At 37.3% G+C, this 18,901-nt stretch overlaps 1 protein-coding gene across 1 annotated transcript in view; it reads left to right on the top strand.

Annotated features, from left to right (window-relative positions):
* LOC121525989 (transcription regulator protein BACH2-like) overlaps positions 1-18,901 on the top strand; it is a 75,621-nt gene that overhangs the window by 35,760 nt on the left and 20,960 nt on the right. Inside the window, exon 2 of the mRNA XM_041812238.1 lies at positions 14,305-14,590. Within this exon, the coding sequence (XP_041668172.1) occupies positions 14,321-14,590 (270 nt within the window). The 5' untranslated portion in view covers positions 14,305-14,320. The remainder of the gene's footprint in view (positions 1-14,304; positions 14,591-18,901) is intronic.

Raw genomic sequence — 18,901 nt, forward strand, 5'->3', positions numbered from 1 at the left:
ATTAAAGTCAGCATTCAGAGTAAAGTCAGGATTCAGAGATTAAAGTCAGGATTCAGAGAGTAAAATTAGCATTCAGAGATTAAAGTCAGGATTCAGAGTTAAGTCAGGATTCAGAGGTTAAAGTCAGGATTCGGAGATTAAAGTCAGTATTCAGAGATTCAAGTCAGGATTCAGAGGATTCAGGATTCAGGATTCAGAGATTAAAGTCAGAATTCAGAGATTAAAGTCAGGATTCAGAGATTATAGTCAGGATTCAGAAAGTAAAGTCAGCAATCAGAGAAAAAAGTCAGGACTCAGAGATTAAAATCAGCATTCAGAGATTAAATTCAGCATTCAGAGATTCAGAGTAAAATCAGGATTAAGAGATTAAAGTCAGGATTCAGAGATTAAAGTCAGCAGTCAGATATTAAAGTCAGCATTCAGAGTAAAGTCAGGATTCAGAGATTAAAATCAGGATCCAGAGATTAAAGTCAGAATTTAGCGATTTAAGTCAGTATTCAGAGATTAAAGTCAGAATTCAGAGATTAAAGTCAGGATTCAGAGAGTAAAATCAGCATTCAGAGATTAAAGTCAGCATTCAGAGTAAAGTCAGGATTCAGAGATTAAAGTCAGGATTCAGAGAGTAAAATTAGCATTCAGAGATTAAAGTCAGGATTCAGAGTAAAGTCAGGATTCAGAGGTTAAAGTCAGGATTCGGAGATTAAAGTCAGTATTCAGAGATTCAAGTCAGGATACAGAGGATTCAGGATTCAGGATTCAGAGATTAAAGTCAGGATTCAGAGATTAAAGTCAGGATTCAGAGATTAAAGTCAGCATTCAGAGTAAAGTCAGCAATCAGAGAAAAAAGTCAGGACTCAGAGATTAAAATCAGCATTCAGAGATTAAATTCAGCACTCAGAGATTCAGAGTAAAATCAGGATTAAGAGATTAAAGTCAGGATCCAGAGATTAAAGTCAGCATTCAGAGATTAAAGTCAGCAGTCAGATATTAAAGTCCGCATTCAGAGTGAAGTCAGGATTCAGAGATTAAAATCAGGATCCTGAGGGTAAAGTAAGGATTCAAAGTAAAGTACGGATTCAGAGATTAAAGTACGGATTCAGAGATTAAAGTCAGGATTCAGAGATTAAAGTCAGGATCCTGAGGGTAAAATCAGGATTCAGAGTAAAGTACGGATTCAGAGATTAAAGTACGGATTCAGAGATTAAAGTCAGGATTCAGAGATTAAAGTCAGCATTCAGAGATTAAAGTCAGCATTCAGAGTAAAGTCAGGATTCAGAGTAAAGTCAGGATTCAGAGATTAAAATCAGGATTAGGAGATTAAAGTCAGGATTCAGAGATTAAAGTACGGATTCAGAGATTAAAGTCAGGATTCAGAGATTAAAGTCAGGATCCTGAGGGTAAAGTCAGGATTCAGAGTAAAGTACGGATTCAGAGATTAAAGTCACGATTCTGAGATTAAAGTCAGGATTCAGAGATTAAAGTCAGCAGTCAGATATTAAAGTCAGCATTCAGAGTAAAGTCAGGATTCAGAGATTAAAATCAGGATTCTGAGATTGAAGTCAGGATTCAGAGGATCAGGATTCAGGATCCAGAGATCAAAGTCAAAATTTAGCGATTTAAGTCAGTATTCAGAGATTAAAGTCAGAATTCAGAGATTAAAGTCAGGATTCAGAGAGTAAAATCAGCATTCAGAGATTAAAGTCAGCATTCATAGTAAAGTCAGGATTCAGAGATTAAAGTCAGGATTCAGAGATTAAAATCAGCATTCAGAGATTAAAGTCAGCATTCATAGTAAAGTCAGGATTCAGAGATTAAAGTCAGGATTCAGAGATTAAAGTCAGGATTCAGAGATTAAAGTCAGGATTCAGAGTAAAGTCAGGATTCAGAGGTTAAAGTCAGGATTCGGAGATTAAAGTCAGTATTCAGAGATTCAAGTCAGGATTCAGAGGATTCAGGATTCAGGATTCAGAGATTAAAGTCAGAATTCAGAGATTAAAGTCAGGATTCAGAGATTATAGTCAGGATTCAGAAAGTAAAGTCAGCAATCAGAGAAAAAAGTCAGGACTCAGAGATTAAAATCAGCATTCAGAGATTAAATTCAGCATTCAGAGATTCAGAGTAAAATCAGGATTAAGAGATTAAAGTCAGGATTCAGAGATTAAAGTCAGGATCCAGAGATTAAAGTCAGCATTCAGAGATTAAAGTCAGCAGTCAGATATTAAAGTCAGCATTCAGAGTAAAGTCAGGATTCAGAGATTAAAATCAGGATTCTGAGATTAAAGTCAGGATTCAGAGAGTAAAGTCAGGATTCAGAGAGCAAGGTCAGCATTCAGAAAGTAAAGTCAGGACTCAGAGATTAAAATCAGCATTCAGAGATTAAATTCAGCATTAAGAGATTCAGAGTAAAATCTGGATTAAGAGATTAAAGAAAGAATCCAGAAATTAAAGTCAAAATTCAGAGATTAATATCAACATCCACAGATTAAAGTCAGGATTCTGAGATTAACGTCAGGATCCTGAGGATAACGTCAGGATTCAGAGGATTCAGGATTCAGAGATTTAAGTCAGAATTCAGAGATTAAAGTCAGGATCAAAGATTAAAAGTCAAGATTCATAGATTAAAGTCAGCATTCAGAGTAAATTCAGGATTCAGAGTAAATTCATGATTCAGAGATTAAAATCAGGATTCAGAGATTAAAGTCAGGATTCAGAGATTAAAGTACGGATTCAGAGATTAAAGTACGGATTCAGAGATTAAAGTCAGGATCCTGAGGGTAAAGTCAGGATTCAGAGATTAAAATCAGGATTCTGAGATTAAAGTCAGGATTCAGAGATTAAAGTCAGGATTCAGAGATTAAAGTCAGCAGTCAGATATTAAAGTCAGCATTCAGAGTAAAGTCAGGATTCAGAGATTAAAATCAGGATCCAGAGATTAAAGTCAGAATTTAGCGATTTAAGTCAGTATTCAGAGATAAAACTCATAATTCAGAGATTAAAGTCAGTATTCAGAGATTAAAATCAGCATTCAGAGATTAAAGTCAGCATTCAGAGTAAAGTCAGGATTCAGAGATTAAAGTCAGGATTCAGAGATTAAAATAAGCATTCAGAGATTAAAGTCAGCATTCAGAGTTAAGTCAGGATTCAGAGGTTAAAGTCAGATTGAGATTAAAGTCAGTATTCAGAGATTCAAGTCAGGATTCAGAGGATTCAGGATTCAGGATTCAGAGATTAAAGTCAGATTCAGAGATTAAAGTCAGGATTCAGAGATTATAGTCAGGATTCAGAAAGTAAAGTCAGCAATCAGAGAAAAAGTCAGGACTCAGAGATTAAAATCAGCATTCAGAGATTAAATTCAGCATTCAGAGATTCAGAGTAAATTCAGGATTAAGAGATTAAAGTCAGGATTCAGAGATTAAAGTCAGCAGTCAGATATTAAAGTCAGCATTCAGAGTAAAGTCAGGATTCAGAGATTAAAATCAGGATCCAGAGATTAAAGTCAGAATTTAGCGATTTAAGTCAGTATTCAGAGATTAAAGTCAGAATTCAGAGATTAAAGTCAGGATTCAGAGAGTAAAATCAGCATTCAGAGATTAAAGTCAGCATTCAGAGTAAAGTCAGGATTCAGAGATTAAAGTCAGGATTCAGAGAGTAAAATTAGCATTCAGAGATTAAAGTCAGGATTCAGAGTAAAGTCAGGATTCAGAGGTTAAAGTCAGGATTCGGAGATTAAAGTCAGTATTCAGAGATTCAAGTCAGGATACAGAGGATTCAGGATTCAGGATTCAGAGATTAAAGTCAGGATTCAGAGATTAAAGTCAGGATTCAGAGATTAAAGTCAGCATTCAGAGTAAAGTCAGCAATCAGAGAAAAAAGTCAGGACTCAGAGATTAAAATCAGCATTCAGAGATTAAATTCAGCACTCAGAGATTCAGAGTAAAATCAGGATTAAGAGATTAAAGTCAGGATCCAGAGATTAAAGTCAGCATTCAGAGATTAAAGTCAGCAGTCAGATATTAAAGTCCGCATTCAGAGTGAAGTCAGGATTCAGAGATTAAATCAGGATCCTGAGGGTAAAGTAAGGATTCAAAGTAAAGAACTGATTCAGAGATTAAAGTACGGATTCAGAGATTAAAGTCAGGATTCAGAGATTAAAGTCAGGATCCTGAGGGTAAAATCAGGATTCAGAGTAAAGTACGGATTCAGAGATTAAAGTACGGATTCAGAGATTAAAGTCAGGATTCAGAGATTAAAGTCAGCATTCAGAGATTAAAGTCAGCATTCAGAGTAAAGTCAGGATTCAGAGTAAAGTCAGGATTCAGAGATTAAAATCAGGATTAGGAGATTAAAGTCAGGATTCAGAGATTAAAGTACGGATTCAGAGATTAAAGTCAGGATTCAGAGATTAAAGTCAGGATCCTGAGGGTAAAGTCAGGATTCAGAGTAAAGTACGGATTCAGAGATTAAAGTCACGATTCTGAGATTAAAGTCAGGATTCAGAGATTAAAGTCAGCAGTCAGATATTAAAGTCAGCATTCAGAGTAAAGTCAGGATTCAGAGATTAAAATCAGGATTCTGAGATTGAAGTCAGGATTCAGAGGATCAGGATTCAGGATCCAGAGATCAAAGTCAAAATTTAGCGATTTAAGTCAGTATTCAGAGATTAAAGTCAGAATTCAGAGATTAAAGTCAGGATTCAGAGAGTAAAATCAGCATTCAGAGATTAAAGTCAGCATTCATAGTAAAGTCAGGATTCAGAGATTAAAGTCAGGATTCAGAGATTAAAATCAGCATTCAGAGATTAAAGTCAGCATTCATAGTAAAGTCAGGATTCAGAGATTAAAGTCAGGATTCAGAGATTAAAGTCAGGATTCAGAGATTAAAGTCAGGATTCAGAGTAAAGTCAGGATTCAGAGGTTAAAGTCAGGATTCGGAGATTAAAGTCAGTATTCAGAGATTCAAGTCAGGATTCAGAGGATTCAGGATTCAGGATTCAGAGATTAAAGTCAGAATTCAGAGATTAAAGTCAGGATTCAGAGATTATAGTCAGGATTCAGAAAGTAAAGTCAGCAATCAGAGAAAAAAGTCAGGACTCAGAGATTAAAATCAGCATTCAGAGATTAAATTCAGCATTCAGAGATTCAGAGTAAAATCAGGATTAAGAGATTAAAGTCAGGATTCAGAGATTAAAGTCAGGATCCAGAGATTAAAGTCAGCATTCAGAGATTAAAGTCAGCAGTCAGATATTAAAGTCAGCATTCAGAGTAAAGTCAGGATTCAGAGATTAAAATCAGGATCCTGAGGGTAAAGTAAGGATTCAAAGTAAAGTACGGATTCAGAGATTAAAGTCAGGATTCAGAGATTAAAGTCAGGATCCTGAGGGTAAAGTCAGGATTCAGAGTAAAGTACGGATTCAGAGATTAAAGTCAGGATTCAGAGATTAAAGTCAGGATCCTGAGGGTAAAGTCAGGATTCAGAGTAAAGTACGGATTCAGAGATTAAAGTCAGGATTCAGAGATTAAAGTCAGGATTCAGAGATTAAAGTCAGCATTCAGAGTAAAGTCAGGATTCAGAGATTAAAATCAGGATCCTGAGGGTAAAGTCAGCATTCAGAGATTAAAGTCAGGATTCAGAGTAAAGTCAGGATTCAGAGGTTAAAGTCAGGATTCGGAGATTAAAGTCAGTATTCAGAGATTCAAGTCAGGATTCAGAGGATTCAGGATTCAGGATTCAGAGATTAAAGTCAGAATTCAGAGATTAAAGTCAGGATTCAGAGATTATAGTCAGGATTCAGAAAGTAAAGTCAGCAATCAGAGAAAAAAGTCAGGACTCAGAGATTAAAATCAGCATTCAGAGATTAAATTCAGAATTCAGAGATTCAGAGTAAAATCAGGATTAAGAGATTAAAGTCAGGATTCAGAGATTAAAGTCATGATCCAGAGATTAAAGTCAGCATTCAGAGATTAAAGTCAGCAGTCAGATATTAAAGTCAGCATTCAGAGTTAAGTCAGGATTCAGAGATTAAAATCAGGATCCTGAGGGTAAAGTAAGGATTCAGAGTAAAGTACGGAATCAGAGATTAAAGTACGGATTCAGAGATTAAAGTCAGGATTCAGAGATTAAAGTCAGGATCCTGAGGGTAAAGTCAGGATTCAGAGTAAAGTACGGATTCAGAGATTAAAGTCAGGATTCAGAGATTAAAATCAGGATTCTGAGATTGAAGTCAGGATTCAGAGAATCAGGATTCAGGATCCAGAGATTAAAGTCAGAATTTAGCGTTTAAAGTAAGGATTCAGAGATTAAAGTCAGCATTCAGAGTAAAGTCAGGATTCTGAGATTAAAGTCAGGATTCAGAGTTAACGTCAGGATTCTGAGATTAAAGTCAGGATTCAGAGATTAAAGTCAGCAGTCAGATATTAAAGTCAGCATTCAGAGTAAAGTCAGGATTCAGAGGTTAAAGTCAGGATTCAGAGGATTCAGGATTCAGGATTCAGAGATTAAAGTCAGAATTCAGAGCTTAAAGTCAGGATTCAGAGATTAAAGTCAGGATTCAGAGATTAAAGTCAGGATTCAGAGATTAAAGTCAGGATCCTGAGGGTAAAGTCAGGATTCAGCGTAAAGTTCGGATTCAGCGATTAAAGTCAGGATTCAGAGATTAAAGTCAGGATTCAGAGATTAAAGTCAGCATTCAGAGTAAAGTCAGGATTCGGAGATTAAAGTCAGGATTCAGAGATTAAAATCAGGATTCAGAGATTAAAGTCAGGATTCAGATGATTCAGGATTCAGAGATTAAAGTCAGAATTCAGAGATTAAAGAAAGGATTCAGAGATTAAAGTCAGGATTCTGAGATTAAAGTCAGGATTCAGAGATTAAAGTCAGCAGTCAGATATTAAAGTCAGCATTCAGAGTAAAGTCAGGATTCAGAGATTAAAATCAGGATTCTGCGATTAAAGTCAGGATTCAGAGAATCAGGATTCAGGATCCAGAGATTAAAGTCAGAATTTAGCGATTAAAGTCAGGATTCAGAGCTTAAAGTTCGGATTCAGCGATTAAAGTCAGGATTCAGAGATTAAAGTCAGGATTCAGAGATTAAAGTCAGCAGTCAGATATTAAAGTCAGCATTCAGAGTAAAGTCAGGATTCGGAGATTAAAGTCAGGATTCAGAGATTAAAATCAGGATTCAGAGATTAAAGTCAGGATTCAGATGATTCAGGATTCAGAGATTAAAGTCAGAATTCAGAGATTAAAGAAAGGATTCAGAGATTAAAGTAAGGATTCAGAGATTAAAGTCAGGATTCAGATATTAAAGTCAGCATTCAGAGATTAAAGTCACGATTCAGAGATTAATATCAGCATTCAGAGATTAAAGTCAAGATTCAGAGATTAAAGTGAAAGCTCTGGAAAAATAAGACAAAATTCTACAATCAAACTCAAAATTTTGTGATTAGATTTAGAATGCTGATATTAAAGTTAGAATGCTGATGTTAAAGTCAGAGTTCTGGGAAAATCCCAAATTCTTAAATCAAACTCATAATCTTGTGATTAAATTCAGAATTCAGAGAGAAAAGTTGGAATTCTGAGTTTATAATAAATATTCTTAGATTAAGTCAGGATTCTGAGGCTGACATGGAATACTGAGATCATGGTCAGAAATCTTAGATAAAATTTTGAATTTTGGGAATTAAAATTTGGATTATAAAAAATTCTGAAAGTCGGAAGTCTGAGATGAAGTCATGATTCTGATATTAACTCCGGATTTGAGGAGGAAATCTGGACTCTAAGAGTATTTTCAGGATTTTGGGATATAAATTAAGAGTTTTTAGGGGTCAAAAATCAAATTTCTGAGATTAGAGTCATAATTCTGTGAAAGTTGAATATTTTAAAGTCTGAATTCTGAGAACATCAAACTTTCAATTCTGTCATTTCTTTCAGTTTTATTTTCTGTATGTCTGATCTTTTCAGTAGTGAATAATGATTTTCCTTAATAATGAACACTTCACTACTGCCCTCCTGCATGATTGCAGACTGCAACAAAGACTTCCATCACATTTCACCACAAAGAGCCTCAACATTTCTTTTTTCCCCCCACAAACCTCTGCTGCATTTAGAGGGTTCTGTCTGTATTCACTGCAGGGTTAATATAATCAAATATTTGCTTTATGTAGAGTTTTAATGTCTAAAGGAGATATAGAAGAGGCAGATATAAAGCAGCCGTCCACAGTGATTTGAGGCAGCTTCATCCTTTGTGTTTCATCTCAGCGCTGCAGAACATAAAGCCGTGACACAGACAGCTGAGCATGCAGTCTGTCCGTCTGATCTCACTCAGCCATGCTCTGTGCGTGTGTTCTGCTGATTCATGGCTTTTCAATAGACGGGGCTGAGCGCTGGAGGCTTGCTGAAGTCATGTTGTACTGTTTTTTTCTCTCTCAGCAGCCCCATGGGCCAATCATGTCGCCGTGTAGATTGTCTTGTGCCCCCCCTCAGGAACTCTTCAAGCTCACACTCATTTCTGCTCAGGCTTTTTTATGAGGCGTAAAGAAACAGTCCCTGTGACCATTTCCACACTGTACGGCTGTTTCTGCAGAGGATGGGAACAAAGAGATGCTCAAAAATTCACTGGTGCACCAGCATAGACTGGTGGTTAAGAGTCAGCTTTATCATAGTATATAATATTTGTCAACTCCAATACAATACTGATAAAAATTCAACATCAATATTTGTTTGATACTACAGACACAAAAAAACAGGACATCCTGAATGGTGCAATTTCTCATTTTAATTGCAGACATTTGGTAAATAAGCAGGTATTTAAGAGGATTTTCTGTTATATTTTTGCTTTCAATGGATTTATACATTATTTAGATTGACAGATTGAAACGATAATTTGTGAAGATGTGATGTAATGTACATCAGAAAGACATTAAAAAGAAGATAATCAATCAATCAATAAATAAATACACAAGGATACTTAACCCTATGGGTTGTTTTAATATTAGTCACACTCAAGCTGTTGAGTGTAAAAATTGCATGTTTCATATTATTAAAAAATATTAAACACTAATATGTTATTCTACTTTGAGCTATTTTTTCACCTAACAGTTTCATAATTATTAATATTATATATTCATTGATTTTTAAAGATTTGAACATTTGAGTGCCATTTTTTTCATGATGCCGACGTGTTTCTCCATGAAAAACAAACAAACAGAAAAATTAATATTTTCAATATACTTCATTTAATGAATTTTCTTTGTATCAAATTATAACAGCCTGTGATATGTTAATGATTAGCTGCAACATTGATTTTTATGCATTATCATTTTTTGTGTGATGCCAAATACTCACTCTAAAGCTACTAAGTGCAAAAATGCACTTTTCAAGCGGTAGCTATAAAAAAGACTATACATTGATATTTTATTCCACTTTCATTTCACTAATAACAACTGACCTAATTATGATTCTAAATATTCAATCATTTTTAAAGATTTTAACCCTTTGGATGCAAGTTTTTCATAATACAACCATGTTTAAAAAACAAAACAAAACAAAACAAAAAAACATCAGAAAAAGAATTATTTTCATCAAACTATATGCAGAGTCAATTTTTGTGTTGAACTATTACAGCCTGGGATATGTCAATGATTAGCAGCAACACTGATATTTGTGCAGTGTATTTTTATTGCATGTTTTTTTTTCATATGCCAAATGTGGTCAAAATGAGGACATCTGATGGAGAGACAGATTGACATTCAGATATAGTAAAATTAGTAGTTACTTGATTTTAAAAAATTTTTTATCAAGTTAATCACATTAAAAGTAGTTTAAGTATATTTTTATGTTTTTAAATATTTAAAGGTTGTTATTGTCAAGTGTTTTATTTTTATTCTTTTAATTCTATGTACAGCACATTAAAGTGCTGATCGGAGTCCTTATTGATACCACTATCAATACTTTCTGTGGCTTGGTAGAAAGACAAAATAAGGGCAAATATTTAGACTACAAGTGGTCTTAGTTGAGTAGAGCTTGAGTTAAAAAGCTTTGATTCAGTCTGTCACATCTATTGTATATCCCCCAAATAAAAACACATATTCATACTGTATTGCTGATGTTTCTCATCAAAAAACTAAATTTTCCCATTTTTATGTGACATTTGAACAAATCATAATATATAGATAAGTCATCTATTTTACTGAGGTTACCTGAAGGTATCATATTTTCCATCTTAACCTTATAAAGTTCGCTAATTAACTTCAGTTTTGCAGATTCCAGTGCGGATTTCTACACTGGATTAATATTGTTAACAAACAGGACTGTCCCAAACTTTTGGAGCACACTTCAGCATTTATCTGAGCAGCTGAAGAAGAAAACTGTGCTGAAGCAGCTGAAGAGAGTGGTATGACCATGGCTTGATCCTGTGTTGTTGTTAGCGTCTTTGCTAACATTAGCAAAGATGTGCTTTGCCCAGAGGTGGAACTTAAGACTCGTTGTGCTTCCTCTTAAAGACAGTTCATCACTGCAGCATGTACCAACCATTTTGGTTTTATCTTAATCAATATCACCCCCTTTTTAAAAAAGAAAATTGCCAGTAAGCAGACCTGGGTCTGTCTCCTCATGTCATGTGATTAAACTACGTTATTATTTTTTAACACAATAAGGTTTCAAGATTAATTACAAGCGTTAACGTGTTAATGTTAACAGCCCTAAATAAAATACATGCTTTAATGAAAATGAGATCAGAAAGTGTTGTTTGAATGGGTTTCAATAGTGCATTTTTTGTGCTTAACAGCTCGAGTGTAACTCTTGCTTTTTCTGATTATTTCTTGGTTGTTATTCTCTAAAGCAGAGCTTCTTAACTGGCTAGTTGGGACCTCAAAGTTTGGACCAGCACTTGCTTGAACCTTTTAACCTCTGAGATTACCCTAAAATCAGACTCCATCTCATAAACAGGTGCATTTTTTATATGGATTTTATGGTGTATGAGTTGCTGGATGTTTATATGGTTCAAAAGAAAAAAGTCTTCAACCAATAAACCCTTGTTTTGTTGTAATATGCACTCATTTTAAATAAGATGTTTTTTCATATTTCACTCAGCCTCCAAACTTGTTAGAACAGGATTTAATTTTAGTCAACAACACGTCTCAGAGGTTAAAACCTCGGTTGTTAAATTATGATATAATTTTGTATTAGATTGAAGTCAAACACAGTTTAACACACTCATAGCAGGCTCATTGGAGACGTTGTTCTGCTTCAACAAAATATAGAAGTGATTTTAAGAAATTGCGTAAAGATTTCCCACTCCCTCTTCCCGTAGTTGAATTCTTCGGCTTCTTCTTAATGTGTTAAACTTTCTTTCTCTGTGTTTTTCTTTCCCCTGCTCCAAAGCATGCTGGGTAAATCATTCAGAGACAACTGAGGGTCTTTGGGTAAACAAGACGTTGCCGCTGGTTTCATCAGCTCGTCTGGGCTGAGCTTTAAAATGTGTGAGGAGAGGTTGGCATGTTTCTGCAGCCGGCTGCACTGACAGGCTGCTAACTGATCTCCATAATCCTTAAAGTGTAAAAAAAAAAAATCACAGCTGAGGAGGAGGAGGAGGAGGGAGCACGGAGAGTCACCAAGCTTTCATTTACTGCAGGTTTAGCCTGTTTATGAGATAAAGACACATTAAAACAACAGCTTGAACACATTTTAGAGTCATTCATATGAATACAGTAGAAGTAAAGGGCACAGCAACAGTATTGCTCATGTTTTTCTGCTGCCAGGACTTTAACAATCATATTTAATGTGCTGATTTATGAACAGGATAGCAGGTGATCGGTCTACTTAGCTTTGCAGTGCACTTAGACCTCCTATAGGGGGCAGTGTTCCTGATAAAAGAAGCTCAAAAGTCATCCTTATTCAGTCAACAACATACTTTTACTCCTTTTGTTCAACAGAGAAGAACAAAAACCCTCCAATACAACAATTATCCCATACTAAGGAACCCGCCTTTGCCCATTAAACTTCCACATTCTGCTGCTACTCGGACCAACATCCTCCACTATTAACCGGTTTAAAGTCTAAAACCATCCCTCAAAACCAGGAAGAACATCGGAGCGGAGAAGAAGGAGTTTCCTACTGTTCAAACTGCTCTGGAAGAATCTCCCAGAATGCACCTCTCTGTGACCGCTCGGCGCCAGTTGTCCTGTTAGCCTACATTCACGGGGGCAGAGCCATCAATCAGACACACTCTCACACACACCAAACACACACATCTGAGGATGCTCAAAGCCCGGAGAGATGAGCAGAGGTGGCCACACGTGAATAATTCATCACAGAGCGTCAGGCCGAGCAGAGATTGTCCCCGGAGCTTCTGCTGCTGCTACACTAATATTCATTAGCAAACACTAATAATTCACTGATTCTGATCCGTCTGTGTTTGGTGTGTAGCAGCAGTCCCATGGCCTACTTTCCCTTCCGCCTTCTCCCCTCCTGCCCTGATTATGTCTTATTTTCATCTGATGGTGTCTTTGGGGTATACAGTGTGTGTGGGGGTGGGTGTGTGTGTGTGTGTGGGTGTGTGCTAAGTCGATCGATGAATAAAGAATGTGGAGTTTCATGATCACATCATCACTAGAAGAGTCTGACTTTAATCTTTCATAAAAACAAATTTAATGAAAGTGTTTTACAAATATTTCTCATCATCACACCAGAGAACATTAAATATATAAAATATATACAAAAGTAAAGAAACAACAAGAAAAGGGAATGTGTTTTTGCATCTTCAAAGACCCTGTTGAAACAACACATTAACAGGGATATATATGTTTTGGGCATTCAGATACCAAGTGCCAGAAAATAGTTTGATACCCAATAGCCATAGGTGGTTTTATAGTTAGGCAACTGCTGGCCTCATGCTCCAGGGACCTCAAGAATTAAGCACTATTCACACAAAGGCAGCAGACATGTGCAGTGGCAGTAACCTGAGCTCAACAATCAGGAGTTAAGCTTATATAGCACTTTTCCAGTCATCTACCCCAACCTATTCACTCCACATCTACACACTGACTGCGAAGGTTGCTATGGACACTTGGCTGTTAGTATTAGCTAATCCTAGTCAAATGCATCCATACCCATTTACACATCACAGACCAAGCAGTGGGAGCAAATCAGGGTTAAGTGTATTGCCCAAGTGTCTTGCAAGAGCTGGGGATCAAACCCCAACCTGCCAAGAGTGAGAAGACCGACTCTACCAACTAAACCACAGTCTCCCCAAGTCTCCTCCTGCTGTAATTTATGCACAGTCGAGCTTGTTGGTGGATAAAACTCATGCCAACATCAGTCAGGAAAAGAGCAGAAACATCTTCTTACCAAGAGAAGCCTCTAGAGCTTTTATTTCTCGTAAAGAAATTAATCACAGCTCTGATTAAACTGCCACTATTCTAGAGCTACATCTGAGCTACATATGAGCTACATCTGAGCTAATCACTCCATCAGCAGCCATTGTGTATGGCTCACAGTACAACTTCTAAACCCCCACCTGTAACTATCGCAAACTCATCCAAAGCAGGTCGAGAGGAGAGCAAAAACATCTTTTCATGAAAGAAAAGCTTTCGGTGCTGTTCCTTGCTCTTTGTTCTGACAAACAGCGACATCTAAGCTGAATGCGACAGTGGCAGTGACCATTGCTACCCCCTCCCAGTACAACTAAACCCTGACCCTGACTACTACATCATTCTCCTCACATGAAGCTCACTGTACCGGTCTATTCTTTTGGTGCATGGCGTTCGGACAATCCATCTGCTTTGCAAGGTTAGCTACTGCTGTGTTCTCCTCAAACTAAGCTGATTGGCCTGGAAATATTTCACACTGGGCTCAAAAGTTTTAGACTTTATCCATAGAATCTAGACAATCAATTGGCTTTGCAGAGTTATAAGACTCTATAAGAGGAACATTTCTAGACTTAACAAATTTGTCCACCCTTCCTTGCAGTAGCACTCAAAACCTGCCAGACTATCAGGGCCTTTCCTGTTCACAGCCCTCTTCAGGTGTCTCTTCAGGTGTCCCTTCAAATGTTCATTGGGATCCAGGTCTGGACTCCGGCTGGGCCAGTCCATACTTCATCCCTTCACATCCCTTCACCCTTAGCTTCTAAGCAGAAACCTGAAGATTTTGCTTTCATAATTACCTTCCTCATCACTAAAACCGCTGTACCAGCTGAACAAAAACATCCCCAACCAAAGATTCTGCCCCCACCATGCTCCCCCTCCAATATTTAAGACTGCAGTCCACCAACTGGGGTGTCATTTCTGTCTTTTTTCCTCTGTGCAGGCTGTCAGAGGAAGTGATGTCTGCTGGCGAGGAGGAGCGCGATGGCGAGGCAGCAGCGCCTGTGTACGTGTATGAATCGAAGGTCCACTGTGCCAACGTGCTGCTGAGCCTGGAGGAGCAGCGGCGGCAGGGCATCCTGTGCGACGTGACTGTTCTAGTGGAGGGGAGGGAGGTCCGAGCTCATCGAGCCGTCCTCGCTGCCAGCAGCCGCTACTTCCTGCAGGCTCTGCTGGGACACGGTGGGTCAGCAGGTGAAGTGGAGCCCATCATTAACCTGCCAGACAAGGTAAAGATCCACTGAGAAATGCAAGAACACCAGAGAGGGCTAGTTATAAAAATACATCTAAAACAGGGATAAAGTTCTAATCTGGGCATATGGGAATCATCAAGTCCAACAGGTCCAGAGATGGGAAATGTGGTTCTTTTAAGAGATCTGGATCATTTGGCTCCCAATGGCTCTTCATTTGATACAATTCTGGCTCCATTTGACCTGCCAAATTTAGAAATGTCATGACGTGATAGATATTCATGCTGGTATTTGACTCCAATTTTGTGGAATTCTTTTTAAAATATTAAAAATATCATGTAATTATTCAACACCTTTGCACATTGGACAGAAAAAGTTCCATTCTTAGGAAAAGATTGGACACCAGCTCAACCTCCTTGGACAGAAAAGGTTGGCAGAGGAGGATGTAAACTCCAGAACTGACACAAAGTGATCTGTTTATAAAAACGTCAGAATATGAATATTTATGAGGTTACCTTTTTGGTTCTTGCCTCACTTGGGCTGATCAGAGAACAGCTTCTGATCCCAGCGTCTGACATTACCATACGACGGCCCAGATGTGTCATATTGATTAATATGTCTGTGTGGCTCTACCTTATACTGTAATCACTCCTACACCACTCCTTGATACCCTCCCTCTAATGAGCTCTATTTTCTCTCTGCTGGGCTTTCAATCACACCAGTGTAAAGAAGTGGGTTTTGAAAGGACACCGCATTAATACTGCCATCATACTCTTTGTTACTGGAGAATGTTGAATAACAGGCTGCAAATGACTAGTGTTTTTATATAAGAGGTGAAAGAATCATGATCTGTCCTACTGGTGGATTATTCCCACTTTTCTCTGTGTCTCATCAAGGTTGGCTCCTCTCTTTAGCCTGTAAGGATGTTTCTGCTCAGCTGCTGATGCTGGCTGAAAATAAGCTTACATGCACATCAGCACACACATGCACATATAGAAATACAGAGTAAACACACATACAGTAACACACAGATGATCACATACGCACAGAGCCGTTTATCATGAGAGCAGAGGAAATGGCGGACAGCAGAGACCTGACTAAATGATCCAGGCAAAAAGGAATGAACACTTCAGGTTAATAAAGTAGAATTAAATGAGACCATGTTTAGACCTTGCTTTAACAAGGATTTATTTTAAGTCAAGAACACTATCACAATACTTTTAACTGTTTTATTGCAAAATAGATATACAGTTTTACTTGGCAGAGAAGGATCTGCTCAAAAGCTGCTCCTTGGATTAGTCAGCAGCATGCTTTGACTCTAGGGAGCTAGAAACCTTCATATGGATAGATACATTTATGACAATGTGTACTGAACAATAAAATGTGACCAAAGCTGGTAAAAAACTCCTGCAAGTCGTCTGAGGTCATTTTTGAGTTTTTTACACATTATGAAACCGTAGATTCCAAGCTTTCAAATAGTGTATCTTTTACAAAGATATGCTCATTTGAATGTTAACCTCTAGTTCCTGTTTGTTCTGAGAAAACCAGGCTCAAAGTTTCAGGACTTTTCCTACCTTCAGGCAGGCCAGGTAATGGGCATGAACAATAGAGCCATATTTACATAAAGTCCAACCAAACCAAGCTTCTGAATCGGACTGCTGGTGCTCATCAAAATATTATCCATAGGAAATCTGCCTTCATCAAACTTTCACTGTCGAGTGATCCTGAAGTTGTCCCAAGTCTGTTGATATTTCTTGCTGCTTCTTCATCGTCTCTTCTACTTTTCTTCGCTGCAGGGTACATCTTGAGGCTTTTTAATAAAAGGTAATAACTAGAGACAGCTGTATTTACATGGAGGGGTGGCGTTTGAGCCATGCAGTGTTTGTTATTGTCCATCTCAATGGGCGAAACTGGGAACAATGACAGGCTGAGTGGCCAGTTATCACCCAGCAGTTTCGCTTTCCCCTCCCCTCAATCTCCCTGTGGTAACTTTGAAAACAGGGCATTTTAAAACACAAAATTAATGCTTTTAAATGTCATTTGTGTTACTTTTTTCATTGAATGTGTAGTTTAAATGTCGGACTTGCATAATATGAGAAAAAACGAAAAATAATCATTTTGAAGAAAATGATGTGATGCATCAGCGTTAATACAAGCAGGGATTAATGAGAAGTACGTCATATTTAAATACACTGCATGTGTTGAGAGGAAGCTGTGATTGGCTGTGGAAGCTGCAAGGTGATAATTAGGATCAGCTGGCTGTCAGCTGATCACAGCTGGGTGTATGACTACTTTGTCCTGCATGACATAACGCTTAAATTTAATTAACTAATTTTATGCATATATTTTCATAAAAATGGGTAAAATATACCATTTGAAATCATAAAAAAATTCTTCATCCCCGAATTTAGCTCTAAACTAAAATATAAGTGTGCTAGTGCCCCTGTTGACATCCAAGGCTATAGTGACATCCTAGGCCTGTACCTTGAGGCCCCATGAGGCGTGAGACCCCAGGCACCTTTGCCTAATTGTCAACGGCCCATTTTTTCTTTTACAGCAACAAGGAAATCCAGTGTCAGACACACCACCACTCACAACTACTGATGCATCATTTACTTATTTAAAAATAGGTGTTTTTACACCAGAAAGGCTGGAATTCTAAACCAACTAGAAAATGGTGAGTGGTCATTTTCACTGCTAGACTACAGATACCCAGTACAAACAGAAATACAGTTATTGTAATGGGGTATCTTTAAAAAAATAAAAACAAACATAAAATGTACATCTTAACTCATTCATGCAGACATTTTCAATATTATTTATGAACACTCGCAGAAATCTATATCTATTTCATCTTCCTGTATTTCGCTGGTCTAAGGCGAAAACCTCCTATCTCCAAAATCACAATTTTTCTGGGAATTTTATAAACACAGTATTTTTTTTTTATTAATACTAAATGGTTATAGTCAGAATATTTTTCACTTTTTTTAGTGCCATAAAATCTGTTAAAACTCACTGACAGATGTCAAGGGTGATTACTATGGTCTTCAAAATTCGACGTCTGAGAAAAAAACGAACGGGTGCACGGATCATCACCAAAATCTAATCCATTCCTTCCTGTTACTATCCCAATATTCTCTGAAAGTTTAGTGAAGATCCGACTTTCCGTTCTGAAGTTATCTTGTACACATACAAACAAAGAAAGAAACAAACAAAGATACGGAACCCTTTACATAACCCCCTGCCGATTTTATCGGCGTGGGTAATAATATACTGTTTATATTTGGGGTAGAATTGTTATCACCGGAGAGTCTGATTGTGACTTTCTCTATCAATTACAATACTGTTACCTCCTACTTTTCACCAATAGCCTAGAGCCATGTGATCAGTCTGTCAGTAAAATGTTGATGCTTTTAAATCCGGAAAAATAAAGTTTAACTACATCAAAGCTTCACCCAGGAGACATTTTAAAGGCTAAGCTAAAGTAACACAACAAAAGAAACTTGCTACCTCAAGTGTATTTTTATTTAATATTATTTTGATGCTATTATGATTTATTTGTATTTATTATGTTAATGCTGTTGTTGTTTTTATATCAAACAAATTTATTGATTTTTGTCAGTGCTGATATTCTGCCCTCCCTGAACGCTCCTGTGTAGTTTGGCAGATAGATGAAACCTGTCCTTGTGAAATGAGAGCCCGTTTCTTTCCATACAGAGCAAAACTGTTAAATCAGAGGAAAGTATAATTTGTCACTATACAGAGTTGAAATAGCATTTTCATGGTAGCCTAACTGTTCATGTTCTTAAATGATACTCTGTATAGCTAGCATACCATCTGTATTAATTTTACACTGTTAGCAAATGTCTGTTACCTTGATGCTAATGCATATTGAAAAATCACATTTACAGGCTAACAAAAATTGGCATCACAAGTTTTGTCTACAATAAAAACTTAGATGATGTATTTCTAAGCAACTATGTAGTCCTATTTAGTCACACTTGCGGGCATGTCTCCATCTCTTAGACTGCCAACATTAGCTAGCTCTGGTCCCATACTTTACTGCATCACTGCTTCATGACTGAACTACGGTAGCCTTGAATGTCCAAAAAAGTCAACTTAAAGACACAGGCTTTGTCCGAAACCACACACTCATTCCCTACTCCACTATTTAGTGAGCAGCATATAGTGGACAATATGGTGGACTCGTCTGCAAAACACAAAAAAGAGGGACACCACTCTGGCTGGGGACAATGACGTCCTCCCCGTCTCACAATTAAAACGTTTAGCAACAACGGCTCACAGAATGTTAACAGCCAGGGGTCAGCTAGAATTTTGCTTAAAACTTTT

Source organism: Cheilinus undulatus, linkage group 18 (genome assembly GCF_018320785.1).
Source record: "Cheilinus undulatus linkage group 18, ASM1832078v1, whole genome shotgun sequence".
Classification (NCBI taxonomy): domain Eukaryota; kingdom Metazoa; phylum Chordata; class Actinopteri; order Labriformes; family Labridae; genus Cheilinus; species Cheilinus undulatus.